The sequence below is a fragment of the Arabidopsis thaliana genome (assembly GCF_000001735.4).
Source record: "Arabidopsis thaliana chromosome 1 sequence".
Taxonomy (NCBI): domain Eukaryota; kingdom Viridiplantae; phylum Streptophyta; class Magnoliopsida; order Brassicales; family Brassicaceae; genus Arabidopsis; species Arabidopsis thaliana.
Genome location: NC_003070.9, coordinates 30369942 through 30387718, shown reverse-complemented (window position 1 = coordinate 30387718; position 17777 = coordinate 30369942). Strand labels below are relative to the sequence as shown.

At 34.7% G+C, this 17777-nt stretch overlaps 4 protein-coding genes and 1 long non-coding RNA gene across 7 annotated transcripts; 2 read left to right on the top strand and 3 right to left on the bottom strand.

Annotated features, from left to right (window-relative positions):
• Window positions 1–116: 116 nt before the first annotated feature.
• AT1G80850 (DNA glycosylase superfamily protein) lies at window positions 117–2270 on the top strand. Its single transcript, NM_106733.3, has 5 exons — window positions 117–876; window positions 1279–1336; window positions 1434–1517; window positions 1607–1748; window positions 1843–2270. The coding sequence occupies exons 1-5, from the start codon at window positions 447–449 to the stop codon at window positions 2110–2112; spliced, it is 984 nt and encodes a 327-aa protein (NP_178200.1). The 5' UTR covers window positions 117–446; the 3' UTR covers window positions 2113–2270.
• On the bottom strand, window positions 273–986 carry AT1G09987. Its single transcript, NR_139734.1, has one exon. It is a non-coding gene; the product is annotated as an other RNA (long non-coding RNA).
• Window positions 2220–4158, bottom strand: WRKY40 (WRKY DNA-binding protein 40). The gene is made up of 4 exons (NM_106732.4): window positions 3799–4158; window positions 3047–3388; window positions 2835–2951; window positions 2220–2725 (listed from the first exon to the last, which is right to left on the bottom strand). The coding sequence occupies exons 1-4, from the start codon at window positions 3883–3885 to the stop codon at window positions 2363–2365; spliced, it is 909 nt and encodes a 302-aa protein (NP_178199.1). The 5' UTR covers window positions 3886–4158; the 3' UTR covers window positions 2220–2362.
• Window positions 4159–11646: 7488 nt separating this feature from the next.
• On the top strand, window positions 11647–15051 carry NRAMP1 (natural resistance-associated macrophage protein 1). Of its 2 annotated transcripts, NM_001335016.1 has the most exons (12): window positions 11647–11854; window positions 12059–12191; window positions 12434–12512; window positions 12599–12639; window positions 12727–12805; window positions 12871–12975; window positions 13076–13185; window positions 13264–13445; window positions 13519–13762; window positions 13840–14076; window positions 14163–14258; window positions 14345–14935. In NM_001335016.1, exons 2-12 carry the CDS (start codon window positions 12075–12077, stop codon window positions 14651–14653), a joined length of 1599 nt encoding a protein of 532 aa, NP_001321606.1. In that variant the 5' UTR covers window positions 11647–11854; window positions 12059–12074; the 3' UTR covers window positions 14654–14935. The 2 variants fall into 2 exon arrangements, with proteins under 2 accessions (NP_001321606.1, NP_178198.1); NM_106731.3 differs by having other exon boundaries at window positions 11654–12191; window positions 14345–15051.
• Window positions 14920–17245, bottom strand: CCR2 (cinnamoyl coa reductase). 2 transcript variants are annotated; one of them, NM_106730.4, is made up of 4 exons: window positions 16801–17245; window positions 16522–16707; window positions 16035–16387; window positions 14920–15445 (listed from the first exon to the last, which is right to left on the bottom strand). In NM_106730.4, exons 1-4 carry the CDS (start codon window positions 17071–17073, stop codon window positions 15259–15261), a joined length of 999 nt encoding a protein of 332 aa, NP_178197.1. In that variant the 5' UTR covers window positions 17074–17245; the 3' UTR covers window positions 14920–15258. The 2 variants fall into 2 exon arrangements, with proteins under 2 accessions (NP_178197.1, NP_001323345.1); NM_001335015.1 differs by having other exon boundaries at window positions 14920–16387.
• Window positions 17246–17777: the final 532 nt, after the last annotated feature.

Here is a 17777-nt window from a genome sequence, read left to right as displayed (position 1 = left end):
AACTGTGACTGGCTAACTACAACAACTCTTCCTTGGTACTCTTCTCTTTACTCGCTCCGGATTCCTATCGTTCTCGATCGGAAAAGTCGTCTCTTTATTTTTGTTTTTTGGGTTCGCCGAAGTAAAAAAAAAAGAATAAGGATTTTCTCATTAAATTTCCAAAGATTAGTCTTTTGTATGTATCTTCACTTTCTTATGAATGTGTAAACCTTACTCATTCCCGTGATCCTACTTTGGGATTTCGCTAGAAGAAGTTTAGGTGACGACCTTAATTTAAGTTTGTAAATGCAGGTCCTTTCTTTCTAGGGTTTATCGAAATTGGTGTAAATCTTTTGGAATTGGTTTGAGATTTTTTCTTTTGGGGAATTGCAATTCATTAGTCGTCGTGATCCAGTGTGTTTTTAAGTGAAGTAAGGCATTTTCGATATTCGGAGACTTTTAGGTCAATGTCGGCTCCACCGCGAGTTCGGTCTGTGGATTCATCCGACCGAGAATTCAGATCAGTTCTTGGTCCCGCCGGCAATAAGCTGCAGCAGAAACCGTTGTCAAAGCCGGTGAAGAAGCCTGTGGCTGAGAAAACCAAAAACCTAACCTTTACGGAGAAAATGCCGCAATGCTCGCCTCTAAGCCCTCCAATTCTGAGACGTAATGGTATTTCGATGACTGCTTCGTATTCTTCAGATGCGTCGTCTTCTTGCGAGTCGTCGCCGTTAAGTATGACGTCTACTTCGAGTGGAAAGAGGGTTTTGCGGCGAAGTGGGTCAGTTTCTTCTTCCTCTTCACTGAGAAGAAATCTGACGGAGGAGAGAGATGAGAAGGCTAGTGATTGCTTCTGTGACGGTCGTAAAAGATGCGCTTGGATCACCCCTAAATCTGGTAATACAATCTCTCTTGATTCATCCATTTCATTTTTTGTTGGAATACAATTGTTCCCACTTATCAGTTACTCTGATGTAGTAGCATAGACTAGTGATGCTTGGCTTTACCGGTGAATTGTCAATGTCCATAAAGAAGTTGAATAGTTTAAAAGATTTGTATTCTCTTGCTTTGGAAGTTAGTTTGTGAATGTAGAGAGCAAATCTTGACTATGTTTTGTGATCAGGCAGATCATATCTCTATTGAACAATGACCACAGAAACAGGAATTTGTAGAGATTAGTTTTTGTCATTTCTCTACGCCGATGAGGCTAAGGCCTTAACTTCCAAAGGCTTGAATCTTTTCATCTGCTATGACTAACCGGTACTTTTTTTCTTTCTTTTTTTTTGTTTCTTGTAAAAGATCAATGTTACATTGCCTTCCATGATGAAGAATGGGGAGTTCCTGTCCATGATGACAAGTACGTGATATTTTCTCTTTATACTGACTTATGTTTTACTGACCAGAGGGATGCTTTTTTGGACTATACACTCTCTTATTCAGTGAATTGTTTGCAGGAGACTTTTCGAGTTATTAAGCTTGTCTGGTGCTCTTGCTGAACTATCTTGGAAAGACATTCTTTCCAAAAGACAACTATTCAGGTAACTAGTACCAACGCTGTTGTGGTTACATCTTCTGACTTCTCCTTATGAGCTCGAATCTCGAAATGCTTTTGCCTTGTGTTAAACAGGGAGGTTTTCATGGACTTTGATCCAATTGCAATATCTGAATTAACAAATAAAAAGATAACATCCCCTGAGATTGCTGCCACCACGTTACTATCAGAGCAAAAGCTACGGTCAATCCTCGAGAATGCTAACCAAGTTTGCAAGGTAATATATCACCTATAAGCCTGATCATAGTTTCTGTGTTTCTTAACAACATTACCTTTTTTTTTCTTACTGTTATTGGTTTTCTCAAATGCAGATAATAGGTGCATTTGGATCATTTGACAAGTACATTTGGAACTTCGTTAACCAGAAACCTACTCAGAGCCAATTCCGGTACCCACGTCAAGTCCCTGTGAAGACTTCGAAAGCCGAGTTGATAAGCAAAGATCTTGTACGCAGAGGTTTTCGCAGTGTAAGTCCAACGGTTATTTACTCGTTCATGCAAACAGCTGGTCTCACAAACGACCATCTCACTTGCTGCTTCAGACACCATGACTGCATGACAAAGGACGAGACTGGTAATTAAAGAAAAACCAAGAGAGAATAGTTTTAACTCTGTGCTGCTTAGGATGCTGTTGTGCTGTGTTTGCATTTGTACAGATATTTTTGTTGTTGTTGTCAAACTAGGAGGAGTTTCTAAAGCCGAATGTATTGGAGATTGTATGAAAAACGATTACATGTTACATTTTCAGTATCACAATGGATTATAATCTACTCTCTTTCTCTTACTCATGACAAATTCAAATCTAAAAACTCTAACGGAATTTGAAGCTAAACTATTTCTCGGTATGATTCTGTTGATACAATTTTCCGGTAACAGCTGCTGCTAAAGCTGCTGTAAAGTTAGGATCTTTGGTTAAGGAAGAAGCCATTTGCTCCACCAAAAGTTTCTGAACTTGGGGAAAATCGATTCTTGACGTTGGGCTCGTCACTTTCTTCGATTCAATCATATCTACGGTAGTCACCGGCACAGTCAAGCTACTTCTTCTGTTTGCTGCAACGGGTGTTGAAGCTGAACCACCATGAGAGATGTGGCGGTTTAAGCCATTGTTTGAATCGATCTGCGATGGCATTGGATGGTTGTGTTCACCCTCATAAGTTGCAACTAACACGGACTGATCCTCCACACTTCTCTGAACCTGAATAGAAACAAACACAGGATCAAAATCAGATTAATAAGTCTATCAAATTTGTATTATGCCAATTCATATTTTAAGCGAGAGTCAGTTTTTTTTCTTTATCAATTACCTTCTTTTTGACAGAACAGCTTGGAGCACAAGCACATTTGAAGTAAGCTCTTGGAGATGGATTGTCTCTAGTCACTTTCTGTCCATATTTCCTCCATTGATACCCATCTTTCACAACCTATAAGAAACAACTTCTACAATCAGTAAACCATATAAAATAAAGTTTCTAAAGATAGATAGATACCAAGTTTGATCATTTTCATGAATGCTTACGAGGGTAGTGTCAGAAGCTTCGGTCTTGTAATAGACCCTTGAGACTTTCTCCTTCACGACAGTCTCTTCTCTCTGCTTCTTACACAAATACTCATCTTGATCCGTTGAGCTACTCTCCGACACTCCGCCAATAACCGCGCAGCTGAATGCGTCCTCTCTCGCCGGGGATTTGCGTTTCTTGGGAGGGCTGATTTGATCCCTCTCGGTTATGTTGCTCTTGTTAACATATTCCATAAGTTGCTTCCTCAAGACGTTGTAGTTGTCACACATCAAAGTTAGCATCTCCGAGAGCTTCTTGTTCTCAGCACTAACTCGGTTTAATTCTTCCACCAAAGCACTTGTCTGCAATTTATCATTTATATATATATATATATATATATATATATTGCATGAAGTTAGTAACCATATTATTTTCTTCATACTATAAGTTTAATATGATTTTATGATCTAGCGTTACATCTATATTTCAAGAACCCACCACATGAATTACTAACGAATTTTTCTTGTTGTTAAAGTTTATGCCAATTATATATAAAAATATTTGTGAAGTATAAGAAAATATCTATGTTTATAGATTATACATCTGAAAAAAATGTCTATGGATAGTTGAGTTAGTTTATATATTTTCAAAACCAACCGAATTGAAAAATGTAAGTGTATAATACATAATGATGAGATACTAGATTAAAAAGCTCCATGATAATTGAAAATTTCTGAACATGTGGAGAATGAAGAATCTGAGAGAAGCGTACCGGTGGATCTTCTTCAACTCGCATACGAGTAACGCCAATAGTGAGATCTAATGAAGTATCGACCAAAGAGGATGAGTACTGATCCATGTAAATATATGTAGGATGAATCTTCGATATGGGTTCTTGTGGATGTATATGTGTGGAAGTTCCCGTAAGCTGAGGAAGAAAGTTGAGAGAGATTCGAAGTAAGAGTCGATCTTGGGTTCTTCTTTTTTAATGGTGGGATTGTTGAAGAGAGAAAAGATTTTGTTTCTATATATAATGGAGTTTTAAGAGGAAACTAGATGGAAAGAGGCAGAAGAGAGAGAGAGGAGCATGTGCTTTTCATTTTCATGCAATAAACTAAGTGATGGTCTTATCATTTTTTGTTTACTTTTTAGTCTTTAGACTCAACTCGGCTTCTATCGGGTCCACCCGCACACGTATTTGGTCCAATCTTTAGTCCCAATTTTGTTTAAGAAAAACATATTGGAAACATATGAAATGTATTCTTGATTTTAATTTTGGATAGTTGGTTGACATTCTTATTTTTTTTGTTAAACAAACATTTGGTGTGTGATTGGCCTACTAATAATATGACGCTCTCCACGTTTGTTTTTCATTTTGGATAGTTGGTTGACATTTCTGTCGGGTTAGTTGCTTTTATTTATTTTTCGTTATAGCATAGCCGGCCTAAACTCAAGGTTAATATTTTCAGAATATGTAGTTTTGTAATTCAAGACATCCATCAAGAACTCACCCAAAAAGAGTAAAAATAATCAAGAATTGTTAAACAAGCCTAATGTGTAATTAAATACATATGTTGTATATCATCTTAGATTTTTCAGACAATAATTATGTTGTTTAGATAACTTGATGCATGGAGTGACAAAAAAAAAGATAACTTGATGCATAAAGTCATAAAATCAGGACTACAAATGACATGTGGGATAAAAGAAATGGTTGATTACATGTATAATAATAATGAAATGTAGTAAAGGCGTGCTTAATTAGGAAGTTTAATACTTCTATTTGTGAATTAATTAGCACGTTTGACAAAAAAAATGACAACTAGTTGGTGATAGTAATAGACTAATAGTATATTAAGAGTGTGCGGAACGTGGTTTGCGTTCTAATGAGAGATTTCTTCAGTAGTACTAGATGTATACGTGTGCCTTGTTCGGTCAAAGTCAAGCCCACACGGCTTTTCAAAATCCACTAGACAAATTGACGATACCATCGTGACGATTTTTTTTTTTTTTCCTTTTTTCTTGACATCAATATCGTGACGAACTTTAACAAATCTTAATTGCCTTCTTCCTTCTTTTGGTTTTCAGAACACCAATTATGTTTACTTAAATAAAAAGAAGGAAAATCCGAACTTTTATCATTCCGCTGATTTTTCAGAATATAGTTAGATGTCCAATGCTAAAGTTTGCACAATTACAAACAAAATATTTTCTTATATATAACGAATTACCACTCGACTAATTTTTCCATTAAAAATTTAGATATCGAGTACCAAAGCTTGCAAAAATACAACCAACTACATCTATAAATATTACTTTATATTTGGTTTAAGTCGAGTTAATCAAGTGAGTGGTGCTAAACCATTTTCCTACATATATTACTATTACACTTAATTCGTGTTATGATAATTATTAGTAGCTGTTAAATTCTCACACTATATATTAAATAATAATTTTGTTACTTCGATTTTCTCAAACTAAAATCTATTTAGTTGTTTGTTTTTGGATCAGCATACGTATTTTCTTAAAAGTCATGCACAAATTTGGCTACCGAACTTTATCAAAATCTCAGTGTCCTTCCTTTTTTCCTTCCCCCCCCCCTCCCCACTTATTTTGCCGTTAACGATTCAAAAATGTCGCAATGTTATAGATTTGGGTTTGGAGATAACAGAACATATAGACGACAAACTTATCCATTTATCTGAAATAGTAACTTGACTTAACTATATGGAATCGCTTAATCCCATATGCCGATCATTTTGGACTTTCTCATGCATTACATCATCATATATTATTTCTTTCTTTCATATCTCATTTTACAGTCGAACCTATAAGTAATTTATATTTGATATTCGAATTTGGTTTAGCACAAACCAGGACTGTACCTATTCTTGTAATTGTGAATAATAAAATCTTAATTCAGATCTCATCATCTTTTTTCTTATTTTTCTCCATTATCCTTCACTCTTCTTTTCCTCGGTAGAGCTTTATTAATTATATTCATTTTTCTTGATCTCTATTCTTTCCGGTAGAAGTATGGATACTCACTCGTACCACGTATACAACTTACATTGCCGAAACCTTTCATTGTAAAAACGTATATAACTTACTACGATCTACTAGATGAGTAATACGGAAAACGCCATTTACTGTTTAACATATAACAACTTGAAAGTTTAAATAGATATATCTAATTAAGATATCTCAGGATTTTGGTCAGATAGTTTCTTTAAATCTGAAACCAATCGTTGATAGCATTTCAGAAGACGTAAATCATATTTCTCCATAACTAATAACACATGCAACGTAACACACACACAATTATTCAGTTTAATTTGTTTTTATAACTTTATTAATATCTAATTGTATGCAGAAGTATAGATGTAATCTATAAACCCTATAGCGAAAAGGTAATACATCATCATTAACAACATAAAATTATCATACAGCTAATTACAATCATATTAATTATATAAGATTAAGTTCCGCCGGTTTAAGCTTTAACAGTTATTGTAATCAGTCGTCGGTCCAAATTATATATATATATATATATATATATATATATATATATATATATATATATTTCCCTACTGACTAATATTATCATAGAAAAGTAAGGCTGCTAATAGTTCTTTTTTTTTTTGCCTTCCCTTTCCTTTTTTAAGAAACTGATTGAAATAGGTTGGTTCTTACAACACTCAACGAACAATTTGGTCACAAACCAATTGTTAATTAATAGATTGCAAAAGACAAAAACTCATAACCTAAACTTATGTATAATCAACGATTTAGTTCATTTCGAATTATACTTAAAAGTTAGCTGTCATATATTGTTGTGTCAAACACTATGCATGTTGGGAATGGACGTCCAGAGAAAAAAAAGAAGAACGAAGAGACTGGCTGCCGACCAAAAAATATAATCGAAATTGTAGAGACAATAAAAAGAAAAGAAATGGGCAGTCGGTGATGGAATTATTAGACGTCACAGGTGATGAAGTCATAAAAAAAAAAAAATATATACAAAGTGGACAGAAAAATCAACAAAAGCAAAAACAAAACTATTCTCCTCCAAAGGACAGAAAGAACGTAAGAAAGCAAGTAACGAAAGCACAATTCCTTTCCTGTATTTTAAAGACTTTGACCTCTTTGACCGTTGACCTCGTTGACTCGGGAAAATCCTAACACACAACGCACGAGTGGTTTGGTTTTACTTCCCCATTCCCTCCCCTAGCTACTTCGTGCCTGTCTTCTTCAGGTCTTGAATTATCTCTTCTTTTTTTTTTTTTAATAAAAGCTTACTAATATTTCTTTCCAAGTCTTATTTTTTTCCTCAATATCCTCATCCAATTTACATTTTTAAGGTATAATAAGCTCGAGAAAACAAAAGGTATAATATCCGTACATTTTATAAGACTTGAGTTTAAACGGAATATTTTAGTGACAGAACTAATTCACACTCGAACTTTCGGGTATACATTTGTTTAATTTTGGATGCATTTTTGCAAAGTCTTGACTTTCTCTAATTAACTAAGCATATTAATTTGACATATTTTTACATAATGTTTCATTCGTTTTAAAATAACTAATAACTGTCGTTTACTTTTTTTTCAATTTGTGTAAAAGTAACACAACAATACTATTCGGGGAGAATTAATCATATTTTTTTATGTTGGTTAGTTAAGCAGTAGGTGTCTACTAGAGGATGCATTGAACTTAGTTAAAGGAACAAAAAAGGCCGTACGATTCATGAACTAGTAAAAGTCTAAAACATGTGTTGTCTATTAAATATTAATTATTATATAATTTCTTGCCTCTTTTTCGAAATGGTCTTTTGGATTTCGTTTTCAATGTCCATGTCCACTTAATTTTTATGACCAAGTGTGAAAATCAAAGACTAATCCCAAATTTTAGATTCCATTCTTGCGAATTGTTTTACTTTTCTCCTACTCCTAATTTAGTAGTTAGTACTTCGTTTTTACATTGGTTGTTGAAAAAGGCTGCATAATAGTTATACACAATTTTGCTCTATTTATAGTTGTGATAGAGTATTGAAATACCATATACATTTCCTTTTGCAAAAACAAAATCTATAGAAACTTCATTGTGTATTAACATAAAACAGAAGTGGAACTCAATTGCATATGGGGACATAAATCTAATGAAAGACTCTTCAACTAATATACGTTGCCATCAAAATGTACTCATATGTGTTCAAATACTATTATTATACTCTTAGCCATCAGAGTAACAGTGCGTATCCGTGAATTACACGTTTTCTTTGACATCTATTTTGTAGAATAATATTTTTATTCCGATGGTTTCGATTTGGCTTTACGTTTTTTTTTTGTCACTTGTCTGTTTTGTTTTGTTGAAATAGTTTTGTTTTCTTTATGGTAGTCTACTACTAGTCTTGCTAGATGGCCGACCAAAACAAAAAGGACTGTCCAAGAATTATTCGCCTGATGAATTCATTAGATAACTCAGCGCACGAACGTGTATCTAATAAAATATTACACGTAGTTTCATACTACTATTCCTATCAATTTTTTTTCCTTCCACATGATGTAATTGAAGTCTAAACTTTGACGAATATATTACTTCCACGTGCTTGGAGACTGAACTTACATGAAAGAAAAGAAAATTGTATGATCCCATTGCGTTGTTATAGCATGGTCCCTTGGATCTAAACCTACAAATAATTGCATATGAATGGTAAAAAATCCAAACATGTAAGTATATTCTTTCGGCCAGTTGTCTTCCCCGATCAAAATTATGAACATGTATTTCATTTTTACCCTTTAGCCTTAGGCTTGCACACTTGAAAAAAGTAGCATATATTCACACGTGAAACTCCTATCCTTTACAATTATTGTATCTCTATACACGTCTCGCAAAACTGTGATAAGATTATCAACTATTTCATATTCAGTAGTTAAGAAGAAAAAAACATATGACTAACAAACGAAATTGTTTTTTCTTTTTGTTATCTAGTTCTCTTGGTTTCCAACTAAATAATACAGGTGATGGGTCTAAATACTAAAACTTAATAACGATGTTCAAAAGCTATCGCATATCTAGTGCACTGTCAAGCTCAGCCAATCAATTATGGCTCATTTCACATTAACACAATTCAATTCAACTAAGCCCAATTAGCTTAAATAAAAAAATTGGCCCAACACGGACTTGCATCGGATTACACCCCACCATTAAGCATTAAACTTTTAAGAATGATTGCTTCATTTCATTCATATCGAAATAGAATTTGTTATTAACCAAAATGATATAACTACTGTATTTTGTATCACTCGTCGTTTCAAAATTTGATGGTGGGTATACAGAAAATAAGCAGCGTGTGTTACGGGTATTCTTTGCTCAATATGTAAAGCCCATATATTTCATTTATTACTCGCTTGAACTAAACCCATAAACGTTCACATATAAAGCCCAACCATTTAAAAAGTTGGAATTTCACATACTCGCTCGCAGTTTCACGCCATCAGTCAAATTTTCACGTTGACTAATTTTTTTTTTTTTTTTTTCTCCCTTTTTCCCGTTGACTAAATAACCAAACAAAATACTAGTACTTCTCTCGATTAGTAGATTCATTTTTTATCAGATAACTTAATTTATCAAAAGTCTTTTCCAGTTTACATAGTTTAAAATATATGTTTCCAGTTTTATAATTCACTAATATATTGTCCAGTAACAATGTACATCATGTGATAGTGATAACTATAAGTCTGTAACATATGCATAAATATAAATTACATACTGTCGCGATCATTTCATATAACTTTACACTTGTAGATTCTCAAACAAAAAAAGGTCGCATATATAACAATAACTGATTGTCGCGATCATTTCATATAACTCTACACCGGTAGCTTCTCTAAATATGTTCAAAAAACACGTAAATATAATGCATGATAAATAAGATAAGAACGTATGTACTTAAGTCAACTTTCCGAAAAAAATCATAATTAAATCTACCGATTTTATCTTGACTGCTAAATAGTGCCCTATTTGTAGTTTCGAAATTGTGGTAGAAGACTTGAGTACCTTAGTAGAATATATAATGTGCTGTTTTTTTCTTCTTGATAAATAATGGCCGTAGATTGTGGAGGTCAAATTAATCAAACATTGGCATATTCTCAATGCTTCGGTTTTTGGGATAATATTAAGTGCAATCAATGGCTCATATCTTAGATCGTACGGCTTAAAGGTAATAAAAGCATCTCATGAGTCAACTAAATAAACAGTGAAAACAACTTTATTCTTTCCATCTTCAAAATAAACATTCCTATTCTTACGTAAAGCTATAGTAGTATTCTTTAGCACCGGCTCAAACAATCGAGAAGCCTTAGGACGACTTACAAAAAGGGGTCTTTTCAAACATGCTAAAACAAAAACCATTTCATATAATCATGTCTTAAGCTTCATTACAAAAAGGGATTTTTACAAATTCAGGAATTAATTTTGTGTGACAGTTAGAGGAGAGAGATTAGTAAAGCAAAAAGTACTATTTATTTTCTTAGTTATCATTTTTCTCCGAAAAAGAAAAACTAAGTATAAAAATTCTATCACACATAAAACTGTAAAAGACTTTTACCAAAAAAAATAATTTTAGCATTTTATTTTCTTGGGCTGGTGGCGGTCACACCTCTGCCTTACCTATATGAGCCGTGTTTGGTGCTCTTAACTGTTAGCTCGCTAAATCATGTTTGACGTGTAAAAAAGTCAGATACCTTTGATTTAATCTTTCTAACAGTAATTTTTTAAACCATTTATATTAAAAAGTAAACGCAACTAAAACCGTAATGAAAATGCAAGAGTTGACATAGTTCTTGTATCAATTCAGAGAACTACAAGAAGTAGTTATCAGAACAGAACTGAAATATAGAAATCAACTATAGCGATTCTACTTTGTTTACCAAAATAAAATAACAAAGAAATTTTGGGCAACGAAGCACAATCCTATTGATATATAGTTAGGTTTTAAGTATAAGACTTTAATTTGATTGTATCAATGAGCTTCGACGAACAGGATCCACTGTATGAAAACTATGTTTGTGTTCCAAATCCATATTTCAAGCGAATCTAATCTTGATAGGAAAACAAGAAAGATTGGTGTTGATTAGATTAGGGGCCAAGAAGAGAAGAGAAAGCCGTCCAAATGAAAAAAAAAAAAAAAACATTTTAGAGAGAATCTATCTATGAATAAAACTGAAAGTGTGAGTAGGACCCACCTTCGATCGCAGTCGCTGAGATCCAATCACGTTTTAGCTTCCCATTACAGTGGACCCACCCACTCAACTTGTTCATTTCCTACTTCAACGTCCCCTCTGTGACTGTGTCTGTGTGTTTTTTTTTCTCTATTTATTTAATATCTCAAACAGACGGAAACAAATAAAAATTTTAATATCTCAAACTCTTAATCAATCAACTACTAGTTTATTAACAACACTATCCGATTAAATTTGGTTTAAACTAGTATACAATAATCCTATTTATCTTAAAATAATATGAATTTCCACGATATTTCGACTTACCTACCCTACATTTTTTTCTTGGCCTGGATCATAACTTTGATAAAACAACTGAGAAAGAAAAGAACATGCATGTTGAGACAAAAAGAGTATATAAATATTGTCTTTAGTGTACTTTGAGGAGGACCCAATAAAAAAAAACACTTGGTTTGAACTTGCTTTTTCAGAGATCTCTCACTTTTTCGTTTTTTCTGCTACACACACTTTTTTTTTTTTGCAACACATTTTGTTTCTGCTACACACACTTCTATCACTCTGTTTTTATTTTCCTCAGAGTCCGAGGTACGTACAAAAAAACAGAACCACCATTTTTTTTTTTTTATTATTTATCTAAGAAGAATCTTCAATAAAATGCACCTATAAATTAACTTATCCCCGAGTAAGAAGAATAAAAGAAAAAAAAAATAACTTATCGAAAAAGTCGCATCCATTATATGTATATATATCGTTGTGGAGTTGTTGTATACTAAACAAGAAAGAGATTAGGAAGAGAGAGACGGCGATGGCGGCTACAGGATCTGGACGGTCTCAATTCATTTCCAGTTCCGGCGGTAACCGAAGCTTCTCCAATTCTCCACTCATCGAGAACTCTGATTCTAATCAGATTATTGTCTCTGAGGTCATTTCTTCTTCTTTTTTCTTTTGTTGTTGATTTTATAATCTCTTTTTAAATCTGTTGATTGATTTGGCTTTGTAAATCTGTTTTTATGTTTTATCTTGTAAACATAACTCACATGCGTACCAGTTTCTGAGTCAAGAAATCGTTTTCAGAGTCAACATATCAGAAGACTAAACAAAAAACACAGAGAATCTTGATTCAAAAAATGATAATGAGTTTGTTTTGAATCATCAACTTTGCAGAAGAAGAGCTGGAAGAATTTCTTTGCTTACTTAGGCCCTGGTTTTCTTGTTTCAATCGCATATATTGATCCTGGAAACTGTAAGCACATTACTCTCTCTTTTTTTTTAATAATCTGTAAAGATTTGAGATGATTCATTCTTGTTTCTTCTTCCTGTGTTCTGCAGTTGAGACTGATCTGCAAGCTGGAGCACACTACAAGTATGAAGTGCGTTCATACTCTCCTTCCCTCGCTTTTATCTTATACTAGTTTGCATTTTTTACAAAATCATGATTTCTTTCTTTGTAATAACAGTTACTTTGGATCATATTGGTGGCCTCATGTGCGGCTTTGGTGATTCAATCTCTGGCTGCTAATCTTGGTGTTGTCACAGGTTACCACAAAAATCCACTCTTTTCTTTTAGTTTTATGATCCAAGTTTACTAAATTCCGCTACAGGAAAACATTTGGCTGAGCAATGTAGAGCCGAGTACTCCAAAGTTCCAAACTTTATGTTATGGGTCGTTGCTGAAATTGCAGTAGTTGCTTGTGACATACCGGAAGGTATCACACTTGTTTACTCTTTACAGTGTGATTCAATACTAACCTCTCTCTGTTGATACTAATTGCCAAAATCGGTTTTCTTATATATATATATATATAGTTATCGGAACAGCTTTTGCTCTGAACATGCTCTTTAGCATACCGGTGTGGATCGGTGTTCTTCTGACAGGCTTAAGTACGCTGATTCTTCTCGCACTTCAAAAATACGGGGTATTAGTTTCATCTCTTGTTCTCGTTCACGGTGCTTATATGTAAGGTGAATTCTTATGAATGTTTGGTATAATACAGGTGAGAAAGCTGGAGTTCTTGATAGCGTTTCTTGTGTTCACAATTGCAATATGCTTCTTTGTTGAGCTTCATTACTCAAAGCCAGACCCAGGAGAAGTCCTACATGGTCTCTTTGTTCCTCAACTTAAAGGAAATGGTGCAACTGGTCTCGCAATCTCTTTGCTCGGAGCCATGGTTATGCCGTAAGCTCACTCTCTCTCTTCACCACCATTCATCATAAGATTCTTTGCTGAGAACAACATCTGTTCTCTGCAGGCATAATCTCTTCCTCCACTCGGCCTTGGTTCTCTCGAGGAAAATCCCTCGTTCCGCTTCTGGTATCAAGGAAGCTTGCAGGTTTTACTTGATAGAAAGTGGATTGGCTCTAATGGTGGCCTTTCTCATAAACGTCTCTGTAATATCAGTAAGCGGGGCTGTTTGTAATGCCCCCAACTTAAGCCCTGAAGATCGAGCTAATTGTGAGGATTTGGACTTAAACAAGGCTTCGTTTCTGCTACGGGTAAATTGTTTGCTTCCTTGTTGTTCTGTTTCTTTTCCATAACATTTAAGTGATGTCTTTCCTCTGTTTTCAAACAGAACGTTGTGGGAAAATGGAGCTCAAAGCTATTTGCAATCGCGCTTCTTGCTTCTGGTCAGAGCTCGACGATAACCGGAACTTATGCTGGACAATATGTAATGCAGGGCTTTCTTGATCTCAGACTCGAGCCATGGCTCAGAAACTTACTAACAAGATGTTTAGCTATAATCCCGAGTCTAATTGTTGCTCTCATCGGTGGTTCAGCTGGAGCTGGAAAGTTAATCATCATTGCCTCGGTACTAAAATCATTTCTAACTCTAGTTATCATGTATACTTATATATATGACTTACTTCATGAAATCAAATCATCATCTTAAAACAGATGATCTTATCCTTTGAGCTCCCGTTTGCGTTGGTTCCTCTTCTCAAATTCACAAGTTGCAAAACCAAGATGGGTTCACATGTCAACCCAATGGCGGTATGTAATAATCAAACACATTTTCATTCAAAGATGAGATACTTTGATCATCTCTGACTTCATATATATGTTCCCTTTCTTCACAGATTACAGCTTTGACTTGGGTCATTGGTGGTTTAATCATGGGAATAAACATATACTATCTAGTAAGCAGTTTCATCAAACTGCTTATCCACAGTCATATGAAGCTTATCCTCGTCGTCTTCTGTGGAATTCTTGGGTTCGCAGGCATTGCTCTCTATTTAGCCGCCATAGCTTACCTTGTCTTCCGGAAAAACAGAGTAGCCACTTCTCTTCTTATTTCAAGAGACTCACAAAATGTGGAGACACTTCCAAGACAGGACATTGTCAACATGCAGTTACCATGTAGAGTATCTACCTCCGATGTTGACTGAGTCATCATTAAGCTTAGGATTCCAATAAAATTAGATCTAAACCAAGTTCATAAAAACCTTTCGATAGTGTACTAGAATAAAGGTTATATGAATCGGTTTGCGTCTTTTCTTTAACCAGATCTTCGTAGGAAACAAACTTCTAATAACACATGGCATAATAAAATCATTGCTTCCATTATCATATCATACTCATGATGTTTCATATTTTCAATTACCAAAAAAATCAGAAAAGAACAATCAGCTATATAGATATATGTAACGATATAAGATTAAACAATAATTAGAGTGAAACCATTCACAAAGTCTTTTTCTTTTCGATAGACTTTATAAGAATCGTTTTGTCTTTTTATTTTTTAATCAGTCTCATAGGGTTTGTATAGGAACAACGTTAAAATAACATCGGATAATAAAACCATTGCTTCCATTATCGTATAATACATATGCGTAACATATTCTCAATTACAACCAAAGAAAGAAAGAACAATCAGCTATATATAATGATTTAAGATTTAACAATACTTTAGTCAAAATCAAAACGTATGTATTACTTAAGAATAAAGCTTTTCATGTAGGTATGATCAGATTCTAGGGTCGTGGATCGTGTCCTAAGATTCGATGATGACTTCGTTTTGGTTCGAATCTTGAGGTAGAGGAAGATGGCCTTTCTCTTGCAAGCTCTTGACAGATTCGTAAAGAGATTGCTTGATGGGTTTAAATTCCAAGCCTAAGTCTTTTATCTTTTGGGTAGTAAACTTGTATGGCTTAGCCCTCGGATTCTTCTCGTCCGAACACCTAGTAACATTAAAACAAACAATACTTTTGTTAATCAGCAGAATACGAAATGTGAAAAGGATTTCTTGTATATCACTTTGAAGTAACGTTTTAATTATTAAACTAACTAAAGGAGACACACAAGTCATGAAACTAGTGACCAAATATTGGAGTAGGTGAAGAAAAAACATTCACACCCCCGTACGTGTTTGTCAAATGGAATTTGACCCAAACACGTGTACTATAAGATCTTGTAAGATTTCAACGTCAGCAGTAGGTGACAGATGACATGGACTTTGTGATGTGAGAGTTAGTACACACCAATCTCACCACAACCACAAGTGCTCATTTTTAAAACATATGGGACATGGGACAAGAGTCACAATAATACCAAATACCACTCATGTCCCTTTTATCCTAACTAAATATTTATAATTTTTTTGAATAGATATGTTCAAGTTCTCCAAGTCATAATTTTTGTGGTGTGTCAAAAACAAAACTGAAATAGTTTGTAAACCAAAGGTTGTATTTATTAGACCGACTAAAACTAAATCGTGTTGACTTTGATATTTTTTGACCAAAGTGTTCAAAAGAGCCAAACTTGACTTACTTGGTGGGAAGTGGATACTCCGGGAAGAATTTGGCCAGAATCTCAACAACCTCTCCGCGGTGAAGTGCGGTCTCGGCGAGGATGTAACGGCCTGAGGCGGAGGGTGCTTCGTAGACCAGAACATGGCCTAGTGCCACGTCACGGACGTCCACGTAGACCTGAGTCAAGTTAGCGTAGGTCTTGGCTGAGCCGGTGAGGTACTTGAGAATATGGACTAGACTAGCGTTGATCGCTGACTGGAGCGGTGGTCCGAGAACCAAAACCGGATTTAGCACCACTAAGTCCACACCTTTTGCTTTGGCCGTCTCCCATGCCGATTGTTCCGCCAACATCTTCCCGTAGCAATACCAATTCTATAAGGAAGATAAAACAAAGAGGAAATTTAACCTAATTCTAGCCGCATGCTCGATTTTATTGCAGAAAACTCTTTGTTAAAGACTTAGCAGCGCATCTCGAAAACTTATAGCATAGATAAAAAAAACAATACCTTAGTGTTTTTGCAGAAATCAAGATCACTCCAGCAGTTTTCGTCAACAATGGCTTGAGTGTCACGGTTAGGGTTCATGTAAACTGCACCAATTGATGACGTGAAAACCACGCGCTTGACCTTGGCTTTAGCCGCTGCGTCAATCACGAACTTGGCTCCGTTCACCGCCGGCTCCAACATTGTCTCCTAATTAGTTACATTAATTTAGAAAATGAAAACTAAGAAAACATGAGTACTATACTAATACCACTCAACCGATTAATAGAATTGTCTACTTACGGGATCGTCGGTCATCGGAGAGGCAGTGTGGAAAACGCCATCGCAACCGTCGATTGTGGCACAGAGAGCTTCGTAGTCGAGAAGATCTGCACTGTGAAGAGTGAGTCTTTCCTTGGCTCCTTGAAGCTCTCTGAGATGGTTGTTCTTGGGATCAGTTGGGTTCCTTACGGTTCCTCTAACGGTGTAGCCTCTCTCTAAGAGTAACTTAACGATCCAAGAAGCAATGTAGCCGCCGGCTCCGGTGACGCAGACGAGTTTCCCGTCGACAAGCATTTTTTCTTCTTCTTGTAATTGAGCAAAGCCTCTTAATGGTTTACAAGGTTATGAAAGGGCTTAAGAGAGTAGTATGTTATGATGTGTCGTTAGTGATTTGTATATATAGAGACTTCAAAACAAGTTACTTAACCATGGTAAAGAGTTGGTGAGTCAACTTATGATAATTCTTTTCTTTTTCAAAAGAACAAACTGAAAAACTTTAGATTAGTATATTTTTGTTCTGATATATTGAAAGAGTGTGGGTTTGGTAAATGAAGAATTTATTGTGAAAGATATTTTACTAAGTTTATCTTAGAACAGTACTAGAGAAGTACATTAGTTTCAAAGTTTTAGGTGATAAGTGTAAATGCATTAAAAAGCCAAACAAAATGGTCAATTAAAGGTGTTTGTGAATCGGACTTTTACATTATTTTATTTTTGCCATATGGAACCTTAATGTTTTTTTTTAAGTTATAACACTTCGAATACGAAATTACTAAATGAATTTTAAGATCAACAAAAATAAAAAATTCCTAACTAATTAATAAGTTTATAAACCAAATATGTATATGGAGTTCTAGAAGAACTTAATAAAAAGTTAGTAATCGTACGTATGCTATTTAAGATCTTCTATACAAACAAATCTATGAGCAATCAGCAATGCTTTTTTAATTTTTTATTTGTTGCTCCTTGGTGTCATTATCTTATTCTAAATTTGTGTT

Coding starts and splice junctions, on each gene's coding strand:
- NRAMP1 (NM_106731.3), top strand. CDS start 12,075: ATGGCGGCTACAGGATCTGGACGGTCTCAATTCATTTCCAGTTCCGGC. Junction 13,446..13,518: donor CTCGGAGCCATGGTTATGCC/GTAAGCTCACTC, acceptor TGTTCTCTGCAG/GCATAATCTCTTCCTCCACT. Junction 14,077..14,162: donor AGTTAATCATCATTGCCTCG/GTACTAAAATCA, acceptor ATCTTAAAACAG/ATGATCTTATCCTTTGAGCT.
- WRKY40 (NM_106732.4), bottom strand. CDS start 3,885: ATGGATCAGTACTCATCCTCTTTGGTCGATACTTCATTAGATCTCACT. Junction 3,389..3,798: donor GAGTTGAAGAAGATCCACCG/GTACGCTTCTCT, acceptor GATAAATTGCAG/ACAAGTGCTTTGGTGGAAGA. Junction 2,726..2,834: donor GCTGTTCTGTCAAAAAGAAG/GTAATTGATAAA, acceptor GTTTCTATTCAG/GTTCAGAGAAGTGTGGAGGA.
- CCR2 (NM_106730.4), bottom strand. CDS start 17,073: ATGCTTGTCGACGGGAAACTCGTCTGCGTCACCGGAGCCGGCGGCTAC. Junction 16,388..16,521: donor ATTTCTGCAAAAACACTAAG/GTATTGTTTTTT, acceptor TCTTCCTTATAG/AATTGGTATTGCTACGGGAA. Junction 15,446..16,034: donor GAGTATCCACTTCCCACCAA/GTAAGTCAAGTT, acceptor TAATGTTACTAG/GTGTTCGGACGAGAAGAATC.
- AT1G80850 (NM_106733.3), top strand. CDS start 447: ATGTCGGCTCCACCGCGAGTTCGGTCTGTGGATTCATCCGACCGAGAA. Junction 877..1,278: donor TTGGATCACCCCTAAATCTG/GTAATACAATCT, acceptor TTCTTGTAAAAG/ATCAATGTTACATTGCCTTC. Junction 1,518..1,606: donor TCCAAAAGACAACTATTCAG/GTAACTAGTACC, acceptor TGTGTTAAACAG/GGAGGTTTTCATGGACTTTG.